This window comes from Ranitomeya variabilis, chromosome 4 (genome assembly GCF_051348905.1).
Source record: "Ranitomeya variabilis isolate aRanVar5 chromosome 4, aRanVar5.hap1, whole genome shotgun sequence".
NCBI lineage: Eukaryota > Metazoa > Chordata > Amphibia > Anura > Dendrobatidae > Ranitomeya > Ranitomeya variabilis.
In genome coordinates this window covers 197,599,079-197,625,206 of record NC_135235.1, presented here as the reverse complement: position 1 = coordinate 197,625,206, position 26,128 = coordinate 197,599,079, and the positions used below count along the sequence as shown (strand labels likewise).

The 26,128-nt window shown below is 45.6% G+C and overlaps 1 protein-coding gene across 4 annotated transcripts in view; it reads right to left on the bottom strand.

The window, feature by feature from the left end:
* Window positions 1–6,275: 6,275 nt before the first annotated feature.
* The window catches only part of LOC143770190 (synaptotagmin-1-like), a 261,510-nt gene continuing 241,657 nt past the window's right edge, over window positions 6,276–26,128 (bottom strand). For all 4 annotated transcript variants that reach the window (XM_077259562.1, XM_077259563.1, XM_077259564.1 and 1 more), the window contains 3 exons: window positions 9,317–9,434; window positions 8,721–8,854; window positions 6,276–7,708 (listed from right to left, as the gene is read on the bottom strand). In XM_077259562.1, the coding sequence (XP_077115677.1) occupies window positions 7,499–7,708; window positions 8,721–8,854; window positions 9,317–9,434 (462 nt within the window). In that variant the 3' untranslated portion in view covers window positions 6,276–7,498. The remainder of the gene's footprint in view (window positions 7,709–8,720; window positions 8,855–9,316; window positions 9,435–26,128) is intronic.

Below are 26,128 nucleotides of genomic sequence, written 5' to 3'. Positions count from 1 at the left end.
AACAGATTTCGGTGGTGCCGATAAACCATCTCATGTACATGTGGGCATCTCCATAAATGATAGTGATAATAAAATACTACAAAGGGATTAGGGTAAGATGGATGATTGGGCTGAGAAATGGCAATTGGTGCTTAATGTAGATAAATGTAAACTCGATAAACTTAACGGTAAAACCACTGAAAAACAAGTGGACGTATTGGTGAATAACTCAACTTTAGTGATCAATGCCAGGCAGCTGCTGCCAAGGCAAATAAAATAATGGCGAACATAGTTTTGTCTCTATACAAGTCACTAGTCTGGACCCTCAATCACATCAGACTATTGGTGGCCAAACCGGTCTAATTTTATGGGGAGCTATGGACAACTAATTGTTTAGGAGTTATGGATCCGGCTTGTCCGATTTTGGTCTACTGATCCTTTTGCTCTCTAGATACCCTATAAGCTGCCCCTGGAGATGTCCGGCATTGGCTTTCTCATCGAGAACATGGGAGGGCTCATCATGGGAGAGCCAGATGAGAAAGAAGACAGCCGAATGCTTTGCCCAACCATCTTTTGGCTCATAATCATCTAAATTGTTTGGGGGGCTTTAGAATACTGTATTTAATTTTAGGTTCCATTGTCTTTTGGTCATATCTATGGTGTATGGGCACCTTCAGAGGTCCTGATCCTTTTTCAGTATGGAGCCCAGATATTTCAGATGGCAGCCTTGCTTATGAGCTTACAATCTAAAGGAGTCTCAAAAAAAAGAGATCAAGAAGAGCAAAAATCTGCTATATAGGTACAAAGCATATATACCGTATATATATATATATTTTGCACTTAAAGATCTGCACATTTTAGTAACTAAGGCAACAAGTGGGGACGCGACCATTGTAAAGATTCCCTGCTTTCAAACATATTGTGCTTGACTGTTTCCGTACAGTCCTATTTTTCCATTGACTGTAAAAGAAAGAAAAAACAGAATAGAATGTTGATTGTCACAATCAGTCATCTGGAAGCCAATACACTTTCCTTCACGTCCATGTAGTAATGTATTTATTGTGGTGACACCCCCGACAACGATACCCTTGACAGCTGTAGAAAGAGGCATAATCCTTTCTCTCTTAACGTCAAACCTTGCAGTGGTTTCTCTTCTGTAATTAATAGCACTATTGGAAGTGGCAGTGAGTAGCAGGTACAGTATAAAGAGTTTGTATAAGTAAACATAACAATAGGCTAAATCCCTGCATTTATTCCATTAGTTCAGTTAAATGAAAATTATAGTTTGTATACAAGTTTCCTATTGACAGAAGGGAATGTGTCTATATACCATAAATCCATAAGTTGTCTAAATCTCCTGATAAAACTATGTTTTGGCGAAACCTTTTTTTTCGGAACTGGAGTTGTTTTAGTTTTTATAGGAACTAAATTTTGTAGGATTTCCAAGGTTATGTACCATAAAGTTGCTCTTGGGTCACTATATCCCTTCTTTAAAGGGAATATTTTTGAAGGTTATGGAATCTGAGAGCAGCATGATGTTGGATCTGAGACACTGATTGCAGAGATGTGTCACTTAGCTAATTGGGTGCAGCAGAAGTAATAGAATCAGTTTTCTCTACTGCAGATCTAGCAGAGCTCAGAATGCTGAGCCCTGAGTAACACCGCCCACACCACTGGTTGTCAGATTTCCATGTACACTGTTTAGTAACAGAAAGCTGCTATCCAGCAGTGGCGATGTGATTGGATGAGGAGGCGCAAGAATTCGAGTCCTATAGTGGTAATCTCCTGTTGATAGATGTGATTGGACTAGGAGGCACGAGACACTTAAGGTACCTTCACACAAAACGACTTTGCAACGATAACGACAGCGATCCGTGACGTTGCAGCGTCCTGGATAGCGATACCGTTGTGTTTGACACGCAGCAGCGATCTGGATCCCGCTGTGATAACGCTGGTCGTTGCTGAAAGTCCAGAACTTTATTTGGTCTTCAGATCGGCGTGTATCGTCGTGTTTGACAGCAAAAGCAACGATGCCAGCAATGTTTTACAATGGTAACCAGGGTAAATATCGGGTTACTAAGCGCAGGGCCGCGCTTAGTAACCCGATATTTACCATGGTTACCATTGTAAATGTAAAAAAAAACACTACATACTCACCTTCTGATGTCCGTCAGGTCCCTGGCCGTCTGCTTCCCGCACTGACTGTGAGCGCCGGCCGGCCGTAAAGCACAGCACAGCGGTGACGTCACCGCTGTGCTCTGCTTTTACTTTACGGCCGGCCGGCGCTCACAGTCAGTGCGGGAAGCAGACGGCCAGGGACCTGACGGACATCAGAAGGTGAGTATGTACTGTTTTTTTTTACATTTACGATGGTAACTGGGGTAAACATCGGGTTACTAAGCGCGGCCCTGCGCTTAGTAACCCGATCTTTACCCTGGTTACCCGGGGACCGGCATCGTTGGTCGCTGGAGAGCTGTCTGTGTGACAGCTCTCCAGCGACCACACAGCGACGCTGCAGCGATCGGCATCGTTGTCGATATCATCGCTGCAGCGTCGCTTAATGTGACGGTACCTTTAGTCCTGTAGTGATAATCTCCTGTTGATAGGTGTGATTGGACTAGGAGGCACGAGATACTTAGTCCTGTAGTGATAATCTCCGGTTGATAGGTGTGATTGGACTAGGAGGCACGAGATACTTAGTCCTGTAGTGGTAATCTCCTGTTGATAGATGTGATTGGACTAGGAGGCACGAGACACTAAGGGTACTGTCACACTCTGCAACTTTCCAACGATCACGACCAGCGATACGACCTGGCCGTGATCGTTGGAAAGTCGTTGTGTGGTCGCTGGAGAGCTGTCACACAGACCGCTCTCCAGCGACCAACGATGCCGAGGTCCCGGGTAACCAGGGTAAACATCGGGTTACTAAGCGCAGGGCCGCGCTTAGTAACCCGATGTTTACCCTGGTTACCAGCGTAAAAGTAAAAAAAAAAAAACCGTACATACTCACATTCCGGTGTCCTTCAGGTCACTTGCCGTCTGCTTCCCGCTCTGACTGAGTGCCGCCGTAAAGTGAAAGCAGATCACAGCGGTGACGTCACCGCTGTGATCTGCTCTTACTTTCCGGCCGGCAGTCAGTCAGAGCGGGAAGCAGACGGCAAGGGACCTGACGGACACCGGAATGTGAGAATGTACGTTTTTTTTTTTTTTTACTTTTACGCTGGTAACCACGGTAAACATCGGGTTACTAAGCGCGGCCCTGCGCTTAGTAACCCGATGTTTACCCTGGTTACAAGCGAACGCATCGTTGGATCGCTGTCACACACACCGATCCAACGATGACAGCGGGAGATCCAGTGACGAAATAAAGTTCCAAACGATCTGCTACGACGTACGATTCTCAGCGGGGTCCCTGATCGCAGTAGCGTGTCAGACACTGCGATATCGTATGGATATCGCTGGAACGTCACGGATCGTACCGTCGTAGCGATCAAAGTGCCACTGTGTGACAGTACCCTTAGTCCGGTAGTAATAATCTCCTGTTGATAGGTGTGATTGGACTAGGAGGCACGAGACACTTAAGGCCCCGTCTCACATAGCGATTTACCAACGATCACGACCAGCGATACGACCTGGCCGTGATCGTTGGTAAGTCGTTGTGTGGTCGCTGGGGAGCTGTCACACAGACAGCTCTCTCCAGCGACCAACGATCAGGGGAACGACTTCGGCATCGTTGAAACTGTCTTCAACGATGCCAAAGTCCCCCTGCAGCACCCGGGTAACCAGGGTAAACATCGGGTTACTAAGCGCAGGGCCGCGCTTAGTAACCCGATGTTTACCCTGGTTACCAAAAAAAACAAACACTACATACTCACCATCTGATGTCCGTCAGGTCCCTTGCCGTCTGCTTCCCGCTCTGACTGAGTGCAGCCGTACAGTGAGAGCAGAGTGCAGCGGTGACGTCACTGCTGTGCTGTGCTCTCACTGTACGGCCGGATCTCAGTCAGAGCAGGAAGCAGACGGCAAGGGACCTGACGGACATCAGATGGTGAGTATGTACTGTTTGTTTTTTTTTACATTTACGCTGGTAACCAGGGTAAACATCGGGTTACTAAGCGCGGCCCTGCGCTTAGTAACCCGATGTTTACCCTGGTTACCAGTGAAGACATCGCTGGATCGGTGTCACACACACCGATTCAGCGATGTCAGCGGGACCTCAACGACCAAAAAATGGTCCAGGCCATTCCGACACGACCAGCGATCTCACAGCAGGGGCCTGGTCGCTGGTACGTGTCACACATAGCGAGATCGCTACTGAGGTCGCTGTTGCGTCACAAAACTTGTGACTCAGCAGCGATCTCACTAGCGATCTCGCTATGTGAGACGGGTCCTTTAGTCCTATAGTGATAATCTCCTGTTGATAGATTTGATTGGACTAGGAGGCACGAGACATTTAGTCCTGTAGCGGTAATCTCCTGTTGATAGATGTGATTCAACTAGGAGGAACGTGACACCTAGTCCTGTAGAGATAATCTCCTGTTGATAGATGTCATTGGATTAGGAGGCATGAGACATCTAGTCCTGTAGTGATAATCTCCTGTTGATAGATGGATTGGACTAGGAGGCATGAGACATCTACCCCTGTAGTGATAATCTCCTGTTGATAGATGTTATTGGACTAGGAGGCACGAGACACTTAGTCCTATAGTGATAATCTCCTGTTGATAGATGTGATTGGACTAGGAGGCACGAGACACTTAGTCCTGTAGTGATAATCTCCTGTTGATAGATTTGATTGGACTAAAAGGCACGGGTCATCTAGTCCTGTAGTGATAATCTCCTGTTGATAGATGTGATTGGACTAGGAGGCACGGGACACTTAGTCCTGTAGTGATAATCTCCTGTTGATAGATGTGATTGGACTAGGAGGCACGATACACTTAATCCTGTAGTGATAATGTACTGTTGATAGATGTGATTGGACTAGGAGGCACGAGACACTTAGTCCTGTAGTAATAATCTCCTGTTGATAGATGTGATTGGACTAGGAGGTACCAAACATCTAGTCCTGTAGTGATAATCTCCTGGTAATAAAACACTGATTTTATTGAAACAGCAAAACACAGCTAAGAAAGTAACACATCAATAGAATCAGGATTTCTGCCCTTATATCATGCTGCTCTCCGATTATATAGCAAAAACCTCCCAACAGATTGTTTTTAGTCATAGAAATTAGGTATCCCTCCCCAAGCAATATTGATTTAGAAGGAGGAAGCTTTTGGAGGTTCAATCTATAATCCAAACTGAATTTTCATTTTTGGGGGGCTTACGATGGACCATAGCTCTTTTTCGAAGGATGTGTCCTAATAATATGTTAGGTGGAGAAAATTCAGCTATGGATAAACTTCTTCACGATAATTAAAAATGGAGTATATAGTATAATGTGTATGATTCTGTTGTAATCATTTTATTGCTTTTTTACTAATTATTGAAAGAAGATGAGACAATGGAGAAAGATGCACTTTGATGCTTTGGGATGAAAAACTAATTCATATTCCTGATCATCTAGTTAGTGTCGCAAAAACGTCTATTTGAATGACAACCTCCATTTATTAGAGCTCCCTCTACGACTCAATGGACAGTCCTTACACAGGCAGACACAGACAGAAAAGGGCCCCTGTGCTAGAACAGTATATGGGCACTTTGCAGACCACTAGCTCATTATAATGCACAATTTCACCAGGTTTATGCTATGTAATATGTCAGCAGCATGATGTAGGGACAGAAACACTGATTCCAGTGATGTATTCCTTAGATTACTGGGTGCATCAGTTGTGAGATAATCACAGTTTTCTCTGCTGCAGATCTAGCAGAGCTCGGAATGCTGAGCTCGGTATAATCCCGCCCACATCACTGATTGGCTGCTTTCTGTGTACAATGTAAATTGCCAGGAAGCTGCAAATTGTTCATTGAGGTCTGGTGGGACCAGGAGGCACGAGACACCTAGTCCTGTAGTGATAACCTCCTGCTGATAAAACACACAGCCTAGTAAGTGACACATCACTGTAATCAGGGTCTCAGCCCCTACATCATGGTGCTCTCAGATTCTATAGCAAAAACCTGCTGATAGTTTCCCTTTCATTAAATCCTATTCCAAAAATGAATTTTAGCTAAAAATACATGCATTTAAGTAACAAAATGCCCCTGACTAAAACCTAAAGTGCTGAGCTTAATTCCAGAATTGTTCTTACACATTTCTGTTCGAATGCAGAACAGATTTTCTTACTTTTTTTTTTAACACTACTAATTGGGAAACCAGTCTGTGAAGAGCAGAGCCACAATCTTTTGTGTAGCAGATAGAACTTTCTATGACAACTTCTATATATTTACTTAAAAGGTGTCCGAAATACAAGTGAATTTTCCTCCTAAAACCCCGTCCATTTAATGTCAAAATCTAATCTATTTTCTAATATACTTTAATTAAAAATTCCCTATCCCTCCCTAACTACACTATCTACCATAGCTGTTTTTTTCTTTTTAGAACTTCCTTATTGATGATGCTTCAGCTGACAATCCCAGTGCATGCTGGAATACTCAAACTAAGAGTCAGAACGGGAACTTGCATCATTGGTGACCTTCGTTTCAAGGGCTGGATTAGTCTCAGTAATGTCACATGTGGCCAGGTATTCATCTTACAATGCACACTGACAGTGCGCTCTGTTGCCAGTTCTTTACTACTGATCAGACCCGGCGAGAGAGCGCACTGTCATTGTGCACATTGTTCAAGGATTAGTCCAGCCCCTGAAACAAAGGTCACTGATGATGCTTCATTTCAGGGAGGGGACAGGCAGTGCCCCTGGATGATGCTTCGCTTAAGTATCCTAGTATCATGCAAAAGAAGTGCCATCAAAAAGGAAGTTGCGGAAAAAAAGGAGGAAATTTAGAAAGTCACTTTTTATGTAGCTATTATTTTTTTCAATTACTCGGCAGCAGGAATTAAAGTCTTAAGAAATAATATCTTGCCATCACCATAGTCCACATGGTAGCCATGCCGAGGACGGCTTCCCTAATTTGCTTGTGTAATTATTTCTAAGAACCTTCTTTACTTCACCTATATGAATTTTAAGGCAAAGTCTCTAATGCTATCCTGGTCAAACTACAAATATGGTATCTAAAATCCAAACATTGCAAATATTTTTTTTAGTTGTAAAAATGCATATAGGAATTCCCTACGCGTTATAACATATAATAAAAGACTTTTTTTTTTTTTTTAAATTATCAGTTCAAGTATTTTTTAGGTCTCATATTAAACCAGCTGAGATATTTTGAAAAAGGATACTGCCTCTTGGCCAAGTCATAAATATTTTAGTCATTTACAAATAACCACGAAACAGGAGGTTTCTCAAAGCTATGTCACAGCTACAGCTTTGAACAAGTATATACACAGGGCAGCGCGTGGAGCCCAAGTACCACCCAGCGCCCGCAGACACTCCCACTCATTCACACTCAGCAAGTGACATCATGAAGTCTTCATTCCAAGGGCGCCGTCCACCTCCTCCTCCGGTTGTAGAGTGTGCCACTGAGCGATAGGCCTCCTGGGATTAGCTAACATATCGGACCAATGACGGAGCTCAGTCCCTGTAGCATTGCAGCCCACGAAGATCTTCCCGATAGCTTCGTTTTTGCCCAACTTGTCATAATCAAGTACTGTAAGAACCACCTGCACTTTCTGCAGAGTAAAAATATAGATATTATAAATGATCAAGACGTTAGGACAAGAAGATGTAATATCCATGCGGAAATAAAGACTTCTACAGTATCACTAATACTTGGGTGGGTCAATGTATTCTCATTGGAAATCCTGGATCCTATGCCAATTCTATAACAGGACCCCACCTATGACTTATCACTGGTCATATGGGACAGAAAAGGGAACTCGGCACTCCAGTCCCAGTGAACAGTCCTCAGTGGTCCAAATGGTGATGTTCTCCAGAACCAAAGGAAGGAAGTTAAAACTTAGCCTTTAATCATATAGGATGAAAAAAAATGGCAGAATGCGCACATATTAATAGAGGCGGGCGAACCCGAACAGTAAAGTTTGGGGTTGATATTGAACACCCACTGTTTGGTTTCAGCACCCCGAATAATGGGTGGTTCTCGCTCTGTCATCTGCATGACTGCACAAGAAACACTGGTGGCTCTGATCGACATTAAGTTTGCTACCACCGGTCAGAGAGCTCCTGCTCCCACACTGTCAGATGACAGCATGAGCCCGCAGTCCTGACCGGAGGTAAAATGTTTACCTTCGTTCACAGAGGTGTCAGCTGATGTGAGTACTACTCCCATCAGCCTACGCCTGCTGACGCTAATAACAGTGCTATAAATAAATTAATTAATTTAAAAAACGGCGTAGGTTCCCCTGTATTTTTGATGATCAGCCACGCAAATTGGACAGATGGGGGCCGCAACCCTCAGCTGTCAGCTTTATCATGGCTGGTTATCAAGAATAGAGGTGGAAAAAACTGAGTGGGGTCACCCCCATGTTTGACAACCAGCCAAGATAAAGCAGACAGCTGGGAGCTGGTATTCCCAGGCTGCTAAGAGGCCATGGATATTGGCCCCCAGCCTAAAAATAGCACCCCACAGCCCGATAATACTGCACATTCATCACATTCATGTTGCTGAATATCTACCTCCACTTTCAGGTAGTAAGTGCTGTTTTGCACAATACAATAACTCACCTGGATTTGTTCAAAAGGAACTTCAAAACTGAATGACTCATTATAATAGGGATTCAGGGTATTTTTCTTAATAGTTGTCTTTTTCTTTTTGAGCCTCTTGCCATTTTGCATCAGATGAATTTTTACATATGGATCTAATAAAAAAAAATTATTCAAGAAAATGTTACTAAGAATCAATTGTAAAATAATGCTATTTGTGAAGACAGAGCACAGAGGTAAGAACCAAGACTATCATTTGATATTAGAATGTTTATTATGTCTTTTCTTATAGGAGGTTATCCCTAGGACATGGCCTAAATGTCCACTGATGGTATCTACACCATTCTCCAGAAAAGCGTCCCATCAATCATCGTCAAGATGGAAAGGCAGCTACACTTACATGGCTCTCTTTAGTCACGTGTCTGGAAGTTCTGAAAACTTAAGAGAAAGTGTTTCCAGTAATTTACAGAGTCGTGGGACAAGATGGGGCAACCCCTCTAAAGTCAATGGGGTACGTCCATGACCCTTTGGATCTGTCTCACATTATACTTCTTTGATGGACTGTAAAGGGTTTTGTTACAAAATTAGTTTCTTCATACTGATTTGTTTCAGCATACCTGAAAGTCCTCCTACGTCCATCTTTTTAAGATTTTTGGCCTCTAAGACAATCACAGTAAGTTTCCCTGCGGTGGGCACGTATCTCAGAGAGAAACAGATATCTCCCAACTTTTCTTGCTACAAGAAAGACAGAAAAAATTCCATGAGATAAAAAAGACAGGAGTCATAGCAAAAAAAGGAAAAGAAGCTGAAAACAAATATATAATCATATAACTGGAAAACATACAATAAAGCAAACAAGATAATAAAAAGATAACTACTGAGCCGTCTATGACACCCTACAGAGGGAGCTGAGGAGATAATCATCACCAGTCACCACCTGCAAGATCAGTGACATTTCTCTGAGAGCTCAGATACAGAGGATAGTAAGCAGAGATACCGTTCTCTCCATGATGACTAAATGAGCTAGGATTTTCCTTCTATCTGGCGTTCCTCTCATTATTCCAGTCTCTCAATGTTTTATGACTTGCGTATGAGGTGTTATGTCAGATGAGTGTCTCCAGAAATGACCTCCCATTATGGAAAATTAAAATATGAGTTCACCTTTGGAAGTGCATAGTTACTTAAAGCAGTTGTCCAATTTAAAAAATGTTTTCCATATACCTTGCTGGAAAATTTAGGTACTAAAGAGATGGTGTTACGCACCTGTCCCAGATACAGGCTTTGATTCCCTCACCCCAGTCTGCTAGACTCTGTTGTGCTCCATATCGGGCTTTAAACATGGCCCAGCATGATCCCATGTGATCATCTGCCTGAGCCTATATAAAGCTGTGTTTTGGTATTAAGACTTTAGCGTTCCAGAGTCCTGTCTGTAGTCTCCAGGATGTCTCCTGTCTGCCTGCAGCTTCCAGTACCTCTGCTACCTATTTGTAGTTTCCAGGTCTGCTGGCAGCCTGCGACTTCCAGTACCTCTGCTACCTGTTTCCGCATGCCTCATTGATGACGCTGCAGGAAAATTAAGCAATTACTACCAGTATTTTCCATAGAATATAACGGATCTCCCAGTAGGACATTTTGTAACTTGTAATTTGTTGTCAAGACACTTCTCTAACAAGTATGGATTGTCCAAAATGGAGAACCTCTTTAAAGAGGAGTAATAACTTGATTTTTTATTTAACCTTGGTACCTCCTCCAATTGCCACTTTTCCACTGATTCCGGAACAGTTTTTCTTTTGCTTCTGTTCCAAAGTTATACCCCCTAGTAATAAAGATGAAAATTTTCCCTTCAACTGAGCTTATAACACAGAACTTCTCTGTGGGTGTCACCATGTTTTGATTGGACAGCGGCAGAGGGCAAAAAGCAAAAGGACTACAGAGAACTTCCGTGGTATACGCCCAGTTCGCTGAAGGAAAAATGTGCACCATTATTACTGGGGGGCGTAACTTTGGAGTAGAGGGGCACAGAAGAAAAAGAAAAAAATTTCCAGAATCAGTGGAGGGGCACCAATTGAAGAAGGTACCCAGTTTAAACAAAAAATTCCAGTGAAAGTTCCCCTTTAATTTCTAATATGCTAACTTTCTTACCAGAATTCTAAGCATTTGTGTCATTCTAATAGATGAAACAGATCGGATCAGAAAAGATTTTCTGAAAACTTATTTTAGACCAGAGGTGTCAAATTCAAGGCCAGCAGGCCAAATCTGGCCCACCATGTCATTTTCTGTGGCTCACGAGGTCAGGACACAGGAGGACCAGTTCTCCACTTTCTCCCATATGGATAGTCAATCGGTGCCATAACTCAGAATCTAAGATGGCACTCACCCCCCTGTGCCAACTCAACCCCGTGTACTAAGTACTGGCTACCTTTTATGGTAACACAGCCAGGGCTTAGCAGAGGGGGCAGAGCTGGCACAGGGAGCTGATGCGATTTTGGAATCAGACATAATGACACGAAAGGTAAAAAGAGGGGGCAGAGCCAGCACAATTAGTGAGTGCCATCTTTGTGAGTGAACAATGTGTGAAGCAAGAACAATCAGCCTGCACAGATGGTGATCGCAGTGATAGCAGTCAGCCTGCACAAATGGTGAATATAGTCAGCCATCACAAAAGGTGAATGCCATGAACGCAGTCAGCCAGCACAAATGGTGAATATAGTCAGCCATCACAAAAGGTGAATGCCATGAACGCAGTCAGCCAGCACAAAAAGAGTGAATGCAGTCATCCAATACAAACAGTGAATGCAGTCGGTCAGCACAAAGAGTGAATGCAGTCAGCCTGCACAAATAGTGAACGCAGTCATCCAATACAGTGAACAACGTGAATGCAGTCAGCCAGCAAAAACAGTGAATGCAGTGACCTCAGTCAGCCAGCATGTGTGGTTCCATCTTTGAATCAGAGCAAGTGTGGTGCCTCTGAAGGTCCAGTTGCCACAGAGGTACCGCATCTCAGCCAGAGGTGTGGTACCCCAACTCTCTGGTAAGGAGGGGACACTGTACAGGACCCTAACACTTACACCCAACACTAGATCTGCCCAGGTCAAGGAGTGATTAGGTAGAAGATGTGGGTGGAGAGTGTGGAGTTGTCAGGGGAGACAGGAGGGAGGAGTTGAGCAGTTTGTGGGAGGCAAGAGAAGAGAGCAGACGTGTGAGAGTGAGCTGAAGCTGGGGACTGGAGGTGGTAGGAGCTCCTCCCAGCATGAAAGTGAGAAAAGAAGGGAGAGAAGCTCCCAGGAAGAAGAAAGGGTCCTAGGGGCATGGGAAGTGCAGAAGCCGCCCGTGGGGCCTGCATCCAGCCTGACCAGCATCACGTGGAGGGACCAGGTTGCAGTAAAGGGAACCGGCCCCTAATCTAGTGGAAGAACTACAGGTCTCAACTAGGAACCCATAGGCTGTCGTGTCTGTAAGAACGGCAGCCAATCTCACCTACTTCGCTGAAAAGGTGGACACTGAGGGTCAAGGGGGCAGTGAAGACGTCGTCCGACAAGACCCGCATCTACCGGCTCGGGACACTGGGTGTGAAGTGCAGGACAGGAGAAGAGGCAGCCAGCACTGTGAGACGGCCAGGAAAGGCATATAAAAAGGGGGTTCTGGACAGGTGCCCCAAGTAACTGGAGAGTTTCCTGGACCATTAGCCTGGAGGACACAGCACCCCATCTGGGGAATAACATCTGAACTGTAAGTGAAATGTGAAAACTGCATCTTGCTGTGTCCTCTCAATTCTTTCCTCCGACGCCTGCCCTGCACCACTACCACCATCAGAACTTTACAAATCACCTTTAACTGCCCTGGGGACTAAGCTCTACCTGTGGGGAGATATACCAACTCTGCTGCAACACCATCAGCCCCAGTGGTCCCTTTTAGCAGCATTGGCCATCCCTGGCCGAGTACCACAGGTGGCGTCAAGAACATTTCCCCTTTATCCCCTACAAACTTTATCATCAACTTTCCCTCATTTCCTTTTATTGCGCTCCCAGGGTCACCGCTGCCATGACCACCCCTTTAAGAACCATCCGACCCGGTTCCGAGTGCCCCACAGCCCTAGTGGGTGCTGCACAAGCGCAGTCATTAAGTTAGTACTTAGCATAAAGAGCAGTCCATCTTGGACTCTGAGGTCTGGCACAGTTCTTATCCCCATTATTCAGAAACCGCTCTTGTAGCCCTACCCAGGGACAACTCTCTTAGCCCTACTACCCAGGGACAGCTCTCTTAGCCCTACTACCCAGGGAAAACTCTCTTAGTCCTGCTACCCAGGGACAGCTGTCTTAGCTGTACTACCCAGGGACAGCTCTCTAAGTCCTGCTACCCAGGGACAGCTCTCTTAGTCCTGCTACCCAGGGACAGCTCTCTTAGCCCTACTACCCAGGGACAACTCTCTTAGCTCTAATACCCAGAGACAGCTCTTAGCCCTACTACCCAGAGACAGCTCTCTTAGCCCTACTACCCAGGGACAACTCTCTTAGCTGTAATACCCAGAGACAACTCTCTTAGCCCTGCCCTACTACCCAGGGACAACTCTCTTAGCTGTACTACCCAGGGACAACTCTCTTAGCCCTACTACCCAGAGAAAACTCTTTTAGTCCTGCTATCCAGGGACAGCTCTCTTAGCTGTACTACCCAGGGACAGCTCTCTTAATCCTGCTACCCAGGGACAGCTCTTAGTCCTGCTACCCAGGGACAGCACTCTTAGCCCTAATACCCAGGGACAGCTCTCTTAGCCCTACTACCCAGGGATAACTTTCTTAGCCCTACTACCCAGGGACAACTCCCTTAGCTCTAATACCCAGGGACAGCTCTCTTAGCCCTACTACCCAGGGACAGGTCTCTTAGCCCTACTACCCAGGGACAGCTCTCTTAGCCCTACTACCCGGGGATGGCTCTCTTAGCCCTACTACCTAGGGACATCTCTTTTAGCCCTACTACATAGGGACAGAGCTCTTAGCCCTACTACACGGGGATAACTCTCTTAGCCCAACTACCCAGGGACAACTCTCTTAGCTCTAATACCCAGGGACAACTCTCTTAGCTCTACTACCCAGGGACAGCTCTCTTAGCCCTACTACCTAGGGACAGCTCTCTTAGCCCTACTACCCAGGGACAGCGCTCTTAGCCCTACAACCCAGGGACAGCTCTCTTAGTCATGCTACCTAGGGATAGCTCTCTTAGCCCTAATACCCAGGGACAGGTCTCTTAGCCCTACTACCCAGGGACAACTCTCTTAGTCCTGCTACCCAGGGACAGCTCTCTTAGCCCTACTACCCAGGGACAGCTCTCTTAGTCCTGCTACCCAGGGATAGCTCTCTTAGCCCTACTACCCAGGGACAGCTCTCTTAGCTCTAATACCCAGGGACAACTCTCTTAGCCCTACTACCCAAGGACAAATCTCTTAGCTGTACTACCCAGGGACAGCTCTTTTAGCCTTACTACCCAGGGACAGCTCTCTTAGCTCTACTACCCAGGAACAGCTCTCTTAACCCTACTATCCAGGGTCAGCACTTTTAGCCCTACTGTCCAGGAATAGAATTAATAGTCCTACTACTCAGAAACAACTCTCTTAGCCCAACTACTTAATGACAGCTCTCTTAGCCCAACTATCCAGGGACAGCTGTCTTATATCCCTACTTCCCAGGTACAGCTCTCTTATAGCCAATGGCCAGTCTGTGCATTGCAGTCCGTGTTCGTCCCATGTTGCACGAACGTCTACATGAGCCCTTACAATTACAAGCGGCCATTTGAAGGCAACCATAATGTGGATGTGGCCCTTGGTGAAAATGAGTCTGACACTCCTGATTTAGATAAATTACTTTTCTACACACCATATGCTAATGTAGACATATCTAACATCTGCAATGAGTGAAATGGTAATGCTGCCAAATTCTAAAGATTTCCTTTTCTTTTGTGACTTGTAGAATTTCCCAGAACCTAGACAATATTGCAATTGCATCAAGATGTGCATCGTTTTCTTGATAATAAGTTATTTCCCAGGAGAAAATAAATGGCAGGGGATAATCTCCATTTTCCGGTGCCAAGAAATCTTTTTTTTGTTATGTATTTAATAGCCTATGTAGCATTTATCAATGCCAGTACAGAAAGGCAAAGCTGCAGATTAGATTTACCATATTTTTCCGACTATAAGACGCACTTTTTCCCCAAAAAATTGTGAGGAAAATGGGGGGTGCGTCTTATAGTTGGAACGCAGGCTTACCGGCATTGTGGCGGCGACAGAGGTGCGGGGACGATGTGGTGCGGTGAGCGGTATGGTGTGAGCAGGGTCTTGTCCACATTTGAGGTGAATTCGCGGCCCGGTATTGAAGGAGAGCAGCAGAGCTGGGTGAGTTACGGTTTTCCCGGTGGCGGCGGCCATCTTCCTGAGGCCGCGCGTGCGCAGATTGAGTTTTCTGCTTCCTGGGGCTTCAGGAAAATGGCCGCGGGAGGCCGCGCATGCGCAGATGGAGATCGCGGCGGCCATTTTCCTGAAGCCGAGTTTGCAGATTGAGATCTTGGCTTCAGGAAAATGGCCACCGCGATCTCCATCTGCGCACGCGCGGCCTCCCGCGGCCATTTTCCTGAAGCCCTGGGAAGCAGAGTACTGAATCTGCGCACGCACGGCCTCAGAAAGATGGCCGCCGCCACCGGGAAAACCGTAGCTCACCCAGCTCTGCTGCTCTCCTTCAATACCGGGCCACGGATTCACCTCAAATGTGGACGAGACCCTGCTCACGCCATACCTCTCACCGCACCACATCATCCCCGCACCTCTGTTGCCATCACAATGACGGTAAGCCCGCCGCCTCCAGGAAAACCGTGACTCACCCAGCTCTGCTGCTCTCCTTCAATACTGCCGTGGCGTCACATCAAATGTGGAAGGGACCCTGGCCGCCGCCACCTGAGGAAGTGACCGCACATCTGCCGCCACCACGGCACTGCCGCAACCTCCCCATGGACACCAGGCCATGGCGTCGCCCACCTAAGCAGGATGGGACCCTGCTCAGGTGCACGCCGTTCCGCCCACCGCAACTCAGCATCACCTCACCTCTGCCACCACCATGCCTCCTGTGACCCTGTTCTGCCACTGCCTGCCCTCAGGTAAGAGATCTTAAATTCGGACAATAAGACGGACCCCCATCTTATAAAAAATCTTTTTTCCTGCAATTTTCACCCCAAATTTGGGGTGCGTCTTATGGTACGGTGCGTCTTATAGTCCGAAAAATACGGTATATTTAAAGAACTCGAATTCTCAAATTGATACCCCCGACAGCCATATAACCAATCATGATCTGTTACAGATAGGATCTTCATCAATTAACACCATACAACACATAATTACCCAAATGTCTAGTTGTAGTCTAAAAATATATCTATACCACCAATTTATTATTGGTAAAACATTAAAATGTCTTCAACTCCATCCCATCAGCCCTATAAACAAAGACCGGCAGGGAGCAGCAGAGACGCAGAGCTGGGGTGACCAGGGCAGGAACAGGTCAATGCTTATTTTGTTATTATAAAGCATTTTCTGACCGTGGAGCAATTTTGTGCAAAAAAGGACAACCCTTTTAATAGCAAAAAAGTGAAAATCAATTCTACAAATGCATTATACACACACAGAACAAAGACTTTTTGGTAAAGGATTCTTTTTAAATGTCAGCAGATCAATGGGAATTTGTTGTAGACTATAGGACTTGTTTGTAAAATGATCTGTCTGATTCATATCAGCAATGGAGAGAAAATGATGATGCAAGCTGTGTTTTTCTATTCTTTAGGGAATATACATGTTTTCTTGAAAGGTGCAAAAATAACTCTTAACAAGCCACACAGTCAAAATAATGCTGCACACACACTACTGGGACACAAAGTGTAATGTTCATTCTCTAAAGGATTAAAGAGGTTTGAAAATCACCTATTCTTTCAATCAGATTTTGCATTAGATGCATGCATATGTGAAAATTCCAAGCTTTCTAATTTTTATATTTAATAAAAAACTTACCGTAATTTATTTTTAATAAATAATGTGAAAAAATAGCATAAAAATGGACTAATACGTAAGAAAATAATAATAACAAATAAAGATTGATGGAAAAAAACATTACCAAAATAAAAAAATATATTTAACAGAAAAACACGATTTAAACAATGTTATGTTTTGCTTACACATTTCCTTTAAGTTTAAGCCCAATTGTTGCATAAGGGATAAAACACTGGAATCGACAATCTCTGTATACATAGCTCCAGCTGATTTACCCCAGTGACTGCTTGCTCAGCTGCATCCACTTCTGTCCAGATGCTGAATGTGTTTAGTGCAAGTGCAGATACAGGCAGCAACATATCTTGTGCCTGCAGATGCACTAAACACGCTCAGCGCCTATACTGAAAAGGGTACAGAAGGGAAGGGTGTTAACTCATTAAATTGGAAGCACTGTAGATGGAGACCGCCATGCCCAGTGTTTACACTCTGTAGAGCCGGCATCCCTGTGTGTCTCTGCTCCCCTCCCCCGGGAGGGACGCTGACTCACTCACTGCCCTAGCCACCCTTATGCGTCTCCTGTCTCTACTCCCACGCCCCAGGGCCTGTGCACACCAAGCAGGTCTTCTGGTAGTGCTCTTAGTGTGCACACATTCCTTGTCTCTTACAGAGACAGTGCACACTCTTCTAATGTGTCCCCAGCCAATAGCTGGGAGACACTTACTACTTAAGCACCTCCACCTGTTGGGAGGTGCCTGAGCAACATCTGCTGCTATGTCCCCTTGTCCGCTTTTTCTGTCCCTGATCCAGTGTTGTCTAACCAGTATCTTCCATACCTGACCTGTCTTCTCTCCAGAGCCACGCAGTCTGTACTAGTACTAGTGACCGTCCTGTCTGCTCCCCAGAGCCGCACAGTCTGTACCAGTACCAGTGGCCATCCTGGCTGCTATCCAGAGCCACACAGTCTGTACCAGTGTCCGTCCTGTTTACTATCCAGAGCCGCACAGTCTGTGTCATTGGCCATCTTGTCTGCTACCCAGAGCTGCACAGTCTGTGCCATTGGCCATCTTGTCTGCTATCCAGAGCCGCACAGTCTGTACCAGTGGTGGTCCTGTCTGTCATCCAAAGCCATATAGTCTGTGCCAGTGGTCGTCCTGTCTGCTATCCAGAGCCATACAGTCTGTACCAGTGGCCATCCTGTCTGCTACCCAGAGCTGTACAGGTTGTACCAGTACCCGTGGCCATCTTGACTGCTATCCAGAGCCGCACAGTCTGTATCAGTACCAGTAGCCTTCCTGTCTGCTATCCAGAGCCATACAGTCTGTACCAGTGGCCATTGTGTCTGCTACCCAGAGGTGCACAGTCTGCACCAGTACCAGTGGCCATCTTGTCTGCTATCCAGAGCAGCACAGTCTGTTTCAGTACCAGTAGCCGTCCTGTCTGCTATCCAGAGCCACGCAGTCTGCGCTATTGGCCATCTTGTCTGCTACCCAGAGCCGCACAGTCTGTGTCATTGGCCTTCTTGTCTGCTACCCAGAGCCGCACAGTCTGTACCAGTGGCCATCTTGTTTGCTATCCAGAGCTGCACAGTTTGTACCAGTACCAGCGGCTGTCCTGTCTTCTATCCAGAACCAATGTCTCTGACCTTTGGATTCAGCTGCTACTGCTCCTGAAACTTCCGTGGAGTGGTACCTGGCAGCTACCTGCCACACAAGCCTGATCTCACCATCAGAGGCTCCAGTGAAAACCAGGTAGCTGCTTAGTTACGCCCCACGAGGGTAAGCCCAGCACGTTGTGCAGTGCGTCCATGATCCACAAGTGTCACATACTCTCATTCCTTTACAATCAGGGGGAGGAGGGCTACAGTTCTTGGCATTATAGAAATTTCAGTAGGAAGTTGCCAACGCCATCAAGATAAAACAAAACATCCACTTTCGGGCTCATCCAAAAGTCCACTTTTCACGCACAAGTTCCACCTGTGATAGAACTCGTAGTAGATAGGGCTGGTCATATGTCCAAGTCTTTTTTGTTTTGTTTTTTAAAAACTGACCTGACCAAGCACGGATGAAATTATAATCCAGACACTTATGGAAATCATTGTATTTCTCAAAACCAGCCTTAGATTGGGATTATTTCAACCCAAGTAATGGCAAGTGAATTGGAACGAAAATGGTCTGCTCAACTGCATGTGGTTCGTGTCCAGAAGAATGAGAAATGTCAAAAATGTAAGTAAATAATTTCGGCACTGAATAAACACAGCATGGCTTCTTCCTCATTCAAGCTACTTTACTACTTTACTCATATATAGGCCTTCATGTGACACAGGTATGTTGATAAAGGCCTAGACAGACAAAATGTTGGTTATTACTTTATCTGTTTCATTGGTTGGATACTAATAAAACATCACTTCAGCAATCAGTCACCGTTTTTGGCTATTCAGTGCCGTAGTGGTTTACTTATAGTTATGTCAAGTGAGATCAGTTCACAGTTCCCAGATTTTGCACCCTTATGTAATTTCCTTTAGAGCTGCCCACATTATCAACTCTTAGCATCTTCAGGATTGGATGGAAATTCTGGTGTGCTCACTCCATCGTCACATTTATTCGCATCCTCATCACTCATAGCAGGCTCCATTCTTGAGGTTCAGTTCTTAGATCTCCTCAGCCCGGGGTAGCTACTGCTCCTAAAATGTCTCAGCCACAGACTGACACTTCCTGGTTCCAGCCCTTATTTAAATATATTGTGTTACATAGCCATCAACTGGCAGTGCCCCTATTTATTTACTTATTTATTATACTTGCTTATATAGCACCACCATATTCCACAGCGCTTTACAGACATAATCGTCACTGTCCCCATTAGGGTTCAAAATCTAGATTTCTTATCAGTATGTCTTTGAAGTGTAGGAGGAAACCAGAGAACCCGGAGGAAACCCACGCAAACACGGGGAGAACATACAAACTCCTTGAACATATTGTTCTTGGTGGGATTTGAACCCAGGACCCCAGAGTTGTAAACCAACAGTGCTAAGCACTGAGCCACCATAAAAGAAAGAATAGAAAACACAATTACTTTAGTATGTACATTTACACAAGTGAGAAGGGGACAAGAGTGCCCCTTCTCACAAATGCATACACAGCTTTGTTATTTAGTATTTTTGGAATATTTACTGACAATGCCCATATATTTCATTCCAACTTGAAAGAAGATAATTTTTAATATCACTCCCATGTGTCGCATCTCCGCCAGAACCTGCAACGTCTACTTCTGTCGTGAGGCGCTGCTGTATTCATTCTGCGGGCGGCACTGGTGATAGAAGAGATGTTGGAACCAGAAGCTCTGGGGTGCAGGCTCTGTGCAGCCACTAAGGTTAGAGTGGCTGGGACCTGTAGTGACGTCCAGTCTGACAGTATGAGCGTGGGTGCTGTCCAGCTGAAGTTTTCAGCTTCTTGCTTCAATCAACTGGAAAGCTCCACACACTACTAAAGTTTCCAGCTTACTGCTAGAAGCTGCCAGATATAGCGTTGTGCTCCACTGGTTAAGGTCTGTGGTTTCCTGTCATGATCTCAATGGCAAGAGATCATAGCATCAGTATATATAGGAACTAGCTCTTGGAAGATGGAAACTGAGCTGACCATGAACTAAACCTAACGCACAACTAGCAGTGGCCGGGTAGCATGCCTACGTTGATTCTAGATGCCCAGCACCAGCCGGAGGACTAAATAAAGCTAGCAGAGGAAAATATTAGTCCTAGCTCACCTCTAGAGAAATACCCCGAAAGGAGACAGAGGCCCCCCACATGTATTGGCGGTGAATCAAGATGAAATAACAAACGTAGTATGAAAATAGGTTTAGCAAATTTGAGGTCCACTTACTACATAGCAGAAGACAGAAAGGACACTTTCATGGTCAGCTGAAAACCCTATCAAAACACCATCCAGAAATTACTTTAAAACTCTGGCATTAACTCATAACACCAGAGTGGCAATTCCTGTTCACAAGAGCTTTCCAGACACAGTAACGAAACTACAGCTGTGAACTGGAACAAAAATGCAAAAACAAACATGGACAAGAGTCCAACTTATCTAGTAGTTGTCTAGGAGCAGGAACAAGCACAGAGAGGCTTCTGATAACATTGTTGACCGGCAAGCAACTAACAGAGCAGCAAGGTTATATAGCGACTCCCACATCTTGATGGGAACAGGTGAACAGAGAAGATGAAGACACCAGTTCAATTCCACCAGTAGCCACCGGGGGAGCCCAGAATCCAAATTCACAACAGTACCCCCCCCTCAAGGAGGGGGCACCGAACCCTCACCAGAACCACCAGGACGATCAGGATGGGCCCTATAAAAGGCACGAACCAGATCAGAGGCATGAACATCAGATGCATTCACCCAAGAATTATCCTCCTGGCCGTATCCCTTCCACTTGACCAGATACTGGAGTCTCCGTCTGGAAACACGAGAGTCCAAGATTTTCTCCACAACGTACTCCAACTCACCCTCAACCAACACCGGAGCAGGAGGCTCAACGGAAGGCACAACCGGTACCTCATACCTGCGCAATAATGACCGATGAAAAACGTTATGAATAGAAAAGGATGCAGGGAGGTCCAAACGGAAGGAAACAGGGTTAAGAATCTCCAATATCTTATATGGGCCGATGAACCGAGGCTTAAACTTAGGAGAAGAGACCCTCATAGGGACAAAACGAGAAGACAACCACACCAAATCCCCAACACAAAGCCGAGGACCAACACGACGGTGGCGGTTGGCAAAAAGCTGAGTCTTCTCCTGGGACAACCTCAAATTGTCCACCACCTGCCCCCAGATCTGATGCAATCTCTCCACCACAGCATCCACTCCAGGACAATCCGAAGATTCCACCTGACCAGAGGAAAATCGAGGATGAAACCCCGAATTACAGAAAAACGGGGACACCAAAGTGGCAGAGCTGGCCCGATTATTGAGAGCAAACTCCGTCAATGGCAAAAAAGCAACCCAATCATCCTGGTCAGCAGACACAAAACACCTCAGATATGTCTCCAGGGTCTGATTAATCCGCTCGGTCTGGCCATTCGTCTGAGGATGGAAAGCGGACGAAAAAGATAAATCTATGCCCATCCTAGCACAGAATGCCCGCCAAAATCTAGACACGAATTGGGTCCCTCTGTCAGAAACGATATTCTCAGGAATACCATGCAAACGAACAACATTTTGAAAAAACAGAGGAACCAACTCGGAAGAAGAAGGCAACTTGGGCAGAGGAACCAAATGGACCATCTTAGAGAAACGGTCACACACCACCCAGATGACAGACATCTTCTGAGAAACAGGCAGATCTGAAATAAAATCCATCGAGATGTGCGTCCAAGGCCTCTTAGGAATAGGCAAGGGCAACAACAATCCACTAGCCCGAGAACAACAAGGCTTGGCCCGAGCACAAACGTCACAAGACTGCACAAAGCCTCGCACATCTCGTGACAGGGAAGGCCACCAGAAGGACCTTGCCACCAAATCCCTGGTACCAAAAATGCCAGGATGACCTGCCAACGCAGAAGAATGAACCTCAGAGATGACTCTACTGGTCCAATCATCAGGAACAAACAGTTTATCAGGTGGGCAACGATCAGGTCTATCCGCCTGAAACTCCTGCAAGGCCCGCCGCAGGTCTGGAGAAACGGCTGACAATACCACTCCATCCTTAAGGATACCTGTGGGCTCAGAGTTACCAGGCGAGTCAGGCTCAAAACTCCTAGAAAGGGCATCCGCCTTAACATTCTTAGAACCCGGTAGGTATGACACCACAAAATTAAACCGAGAGAAAAATAATGACCAGCGCGCCTGTCTAGGATTCAGGCGCCTGGCGGTCTCAAGATAAATCAAATTTTTGTGGTCAGTCAATACCACCACCTGATGTCTGGCCCCCTCAAGCCAATGGCGCCACTCCTCAAAAGCCCACTTCATGGCCAAAAGCTCCCGATTCCCAACATCATAATTCCGCTCAGCGGGCGAAAATTTACGGGAAAAGAAGGCACAAGGCCTCATCACGGAGCAGTCAGAACTTTTCTGCGACAACACTGCCCCAGCTCCGATCTCAGAAGCGTCGACCTCAACCTGAAAAGGTAGAGCAACATCAGGCTGCCGCAACACAGGGGCAGAGGAAAAACGGCGCTTAAGCTCCCGAAAGGCCTCCACAGCATCAGGGGACCAATCAGCAACATCAGCACCCTTCTTAGTCAAATCGGTCAATGGCTTAGCAATATCCGAAAAACCAGCAATAAATCGACGATAAAAGTTAGCAAAGCCCAAAAATTTCTGAAGACTCTTAAGAGAAGAGGGCTGCGTCCAATCACAAATAGCTTGAACCTTGACAGGATCCATTTCAATGGAAGAGGGGGAAAAAATATATCCCAAAAAGGAAATCCTCTGTACCCCAAAAACACACTTAGAACCCTTCACACACAAAGAATTAGACCGCAAAACCTGAAAAACCCTCCTGACTTGCTGGACATGAGAGTCCCAGTCATCCGAAAAAATCAGAATATCATCCAGATACACAATCATAAATTTATCCAAATAATCGCGAAAAATATCATGCATAAAGGACTGGAAAACTGACGGAGCATTTGAAAGACCAAAAGGCATCACTAAATACTCAAAGTGGCCCTCGGGCGTATTAAATGCGGTTTTCCACTCATCCCCCTGCCTGATTCGCACCAAATTATACGCCCCACGAAGGTCAATCTTAGAGAACCACTTGGCCCCCTTTATGCGAGCAAACAAATCAGTCAGCAACGGCAATGGGTATTGATATTTAACAGTGATTTTATTCAAAAGCCGATAATCAATACATGGTCTCAAAGAGCCGTCTTTTTTTGACACAAAGAAAAAACCGGCTCCTAAGGGAGATGACGATGGACGAATATGTCCCTTTTCCAAGGACTCCTTTATATATTCACGCATAGCAGCATGTTCAGGCACAGACAGATTAAATAAACGACCCTTTGGGTATTTACTACCCGGGATTAAATCTATGGCACAATCGCACTCTCGGTGCGGAGGTAACGAACCAAGCTTGGATTCTTCAAAGACGTCACGATAGTCAGACAGGAACTCAGGAATTTCAGAGGGAATAGATGATGAAATGGAAACCACAGGTACATCCCCATGAGCCCCCTTACATCCCCAGCTCAACACAGACATAGCTTTCCAGTCGAGGACTGGGTTGTGAGATTGCAGCCAAGGCAATCCTAGCACCAAATCATCATGTAGATTATACAGCACCAGAAAGCGAATAATCTCCTGGTGATCCGGATTAATACGCATAGTTACTTGTGTCCAGTATTGTGGTTTATTATTAGCCAATGGGGTGGAGTCAATCCCCTTCAGAGGAATGGGAGTCTCCAAAGGCTCTAAATCATACCCACAGCGTTTGGCAAAGGACCAATCCATAAGACTCAAAGCGGCGCCAGAGTCGACATAGGCGTCCGTGGTAATAGATGACAAAGAGCAAATCAGGGTCACAGATAGAATAAACTTAGACGGTAAGGTGCAAATGGAAACAGATTTACCAAGCTTTTTAGTGCGCTTAGAGCATGCTGATATAACATGAGTAGAATCACCACAATAGAAACACAACCCATTTTTCCGTCTAAAATTCTGCCGCTCGCTTCGGGACAGAATTCTATCACACTGCATACTCTCTGGCGATTTCTCAGTGGACACCGCCAGATGGTGCACTGGTTTGCGCTCCCGCAAACGCCTATCGATCTGAATAGCCATTGTCATGGACTCATTCAGACCCGCAGGCACAGGGAACCCCACCATAACGTCCTTAATGGCATCAGAGAGACCCTCTCTGAAAGTCGCCGCCAGGGCGCACTCATTCCACTGAGTAAGCACAGACCATTTACGGAATCTTTGGCAGTAAATTTCCGCTTCATCTTGCCCCTGAGATAGGGACATCAAAGTTTTTTCTGCCTGAAGCTCCAAATGAGGTTCGTCATAAAGCAACCCCAAGGCCAGAAAAAACGCATCCACATTGAGCAACGCAGGATCCCCTGGTGTCAATGAAAAAGCCCAGTCTTGAGGGTCGCCCCGGAGCAAGGAAATCACAATCCTGACCTGCTGTGCAGGATCTCCGGCAGAGCGAGATTTCAGGGACAAAAATAATTTGCAATTATTTCGAAAATTCTGAAACCCAGATCTATTCCCCGAGAAAAATTCCGGCAAAGGAATTCTCGGCTCAGATACAGGTGCATGACAAACAAAATCTTGCAAATTTTGTACCTTCGTGGCGAGATTATTCAAACCTGCAGTTACACTCTGAAGATCCATTGCAAACAGGTGGACACAGAGCCATTCAAAGGAGAGAAAAAAAAAAAAAATTTCAGCAGACTACTTATTACTCTCCTTTCTCAGCCAAGGATTTTAACCCTTTAGTGGGCCGGTCAAACTGTCATGATCTCAATGGCAAGAGATCATAGCATCAGTATATATAGGAACTAGCTCTTGGAAGATGGAAACTGAGCTGACCATGAACTAAACCTAACGCACAACTAGCAGTGGCCGGGTAGCATGCCTACGTTGATTCTAGATGCCCAGCACCAGCCGGAGGACTAAATAAAGCTAGCAGAGGAAAATATTAGTCCTAGCTCACCTCTAGAGAAATACCCCGAAAGGAGACAGAGGCCCCCCACATGTATTGGCGGTGAATCAAGATGAAATAACAAACGTAGTATGAAAATAGGTTTAGCAAATTTGAGGTCCACTTACTACATAGCAGAAGACAGAAAGGACACTTTCATGGTCAGCTGAAAACCCTATCAAAACACCATCCAGAAATTACTTTAAAACTCTGGCATTAACTCATAACACCAGAGTGGCAATTCCTGTTCACAAGAGCTTTCCAGACACAGTAACGAAACTACAGCTGTGAACTGGAACAAAAATGCAAAAACAAACATGGACAAGAGTCCAACTTATCTAGTAGTTGTCTAGGAGCAGGAACAAGCACAGAGAGGCTTCTGATAACATTGTTGACCGGCAAGCAACTAACAGAGCAGCAAGGTTATATAGCGACTCCCACATCTTGATGGGAACAGGTGAACAGAGAAGATGAAGACACCAGTTCAATTCCACCAGTAGCCACCGGGGGAGCCCAGAATCCAAATTCACAACAGTTTCCGCTCCTGCATAGTATTTGTGTTTCCCTGTTTTGACCTCGTCTTGTTTATTGACGTTTCTCCTGCCTGACAATTTTGTTCTTTTGCAGTCCTCTTGATTTTGTCAACTACAACTGAACATGGACAAAACAGAATTCATCATCTTTCCCCCATCTCACTCTACCCCTCCACCAGACCTATCCATCAATGTCAATGGCTGCTCATTTTCCCCAGTCCCACACGTCC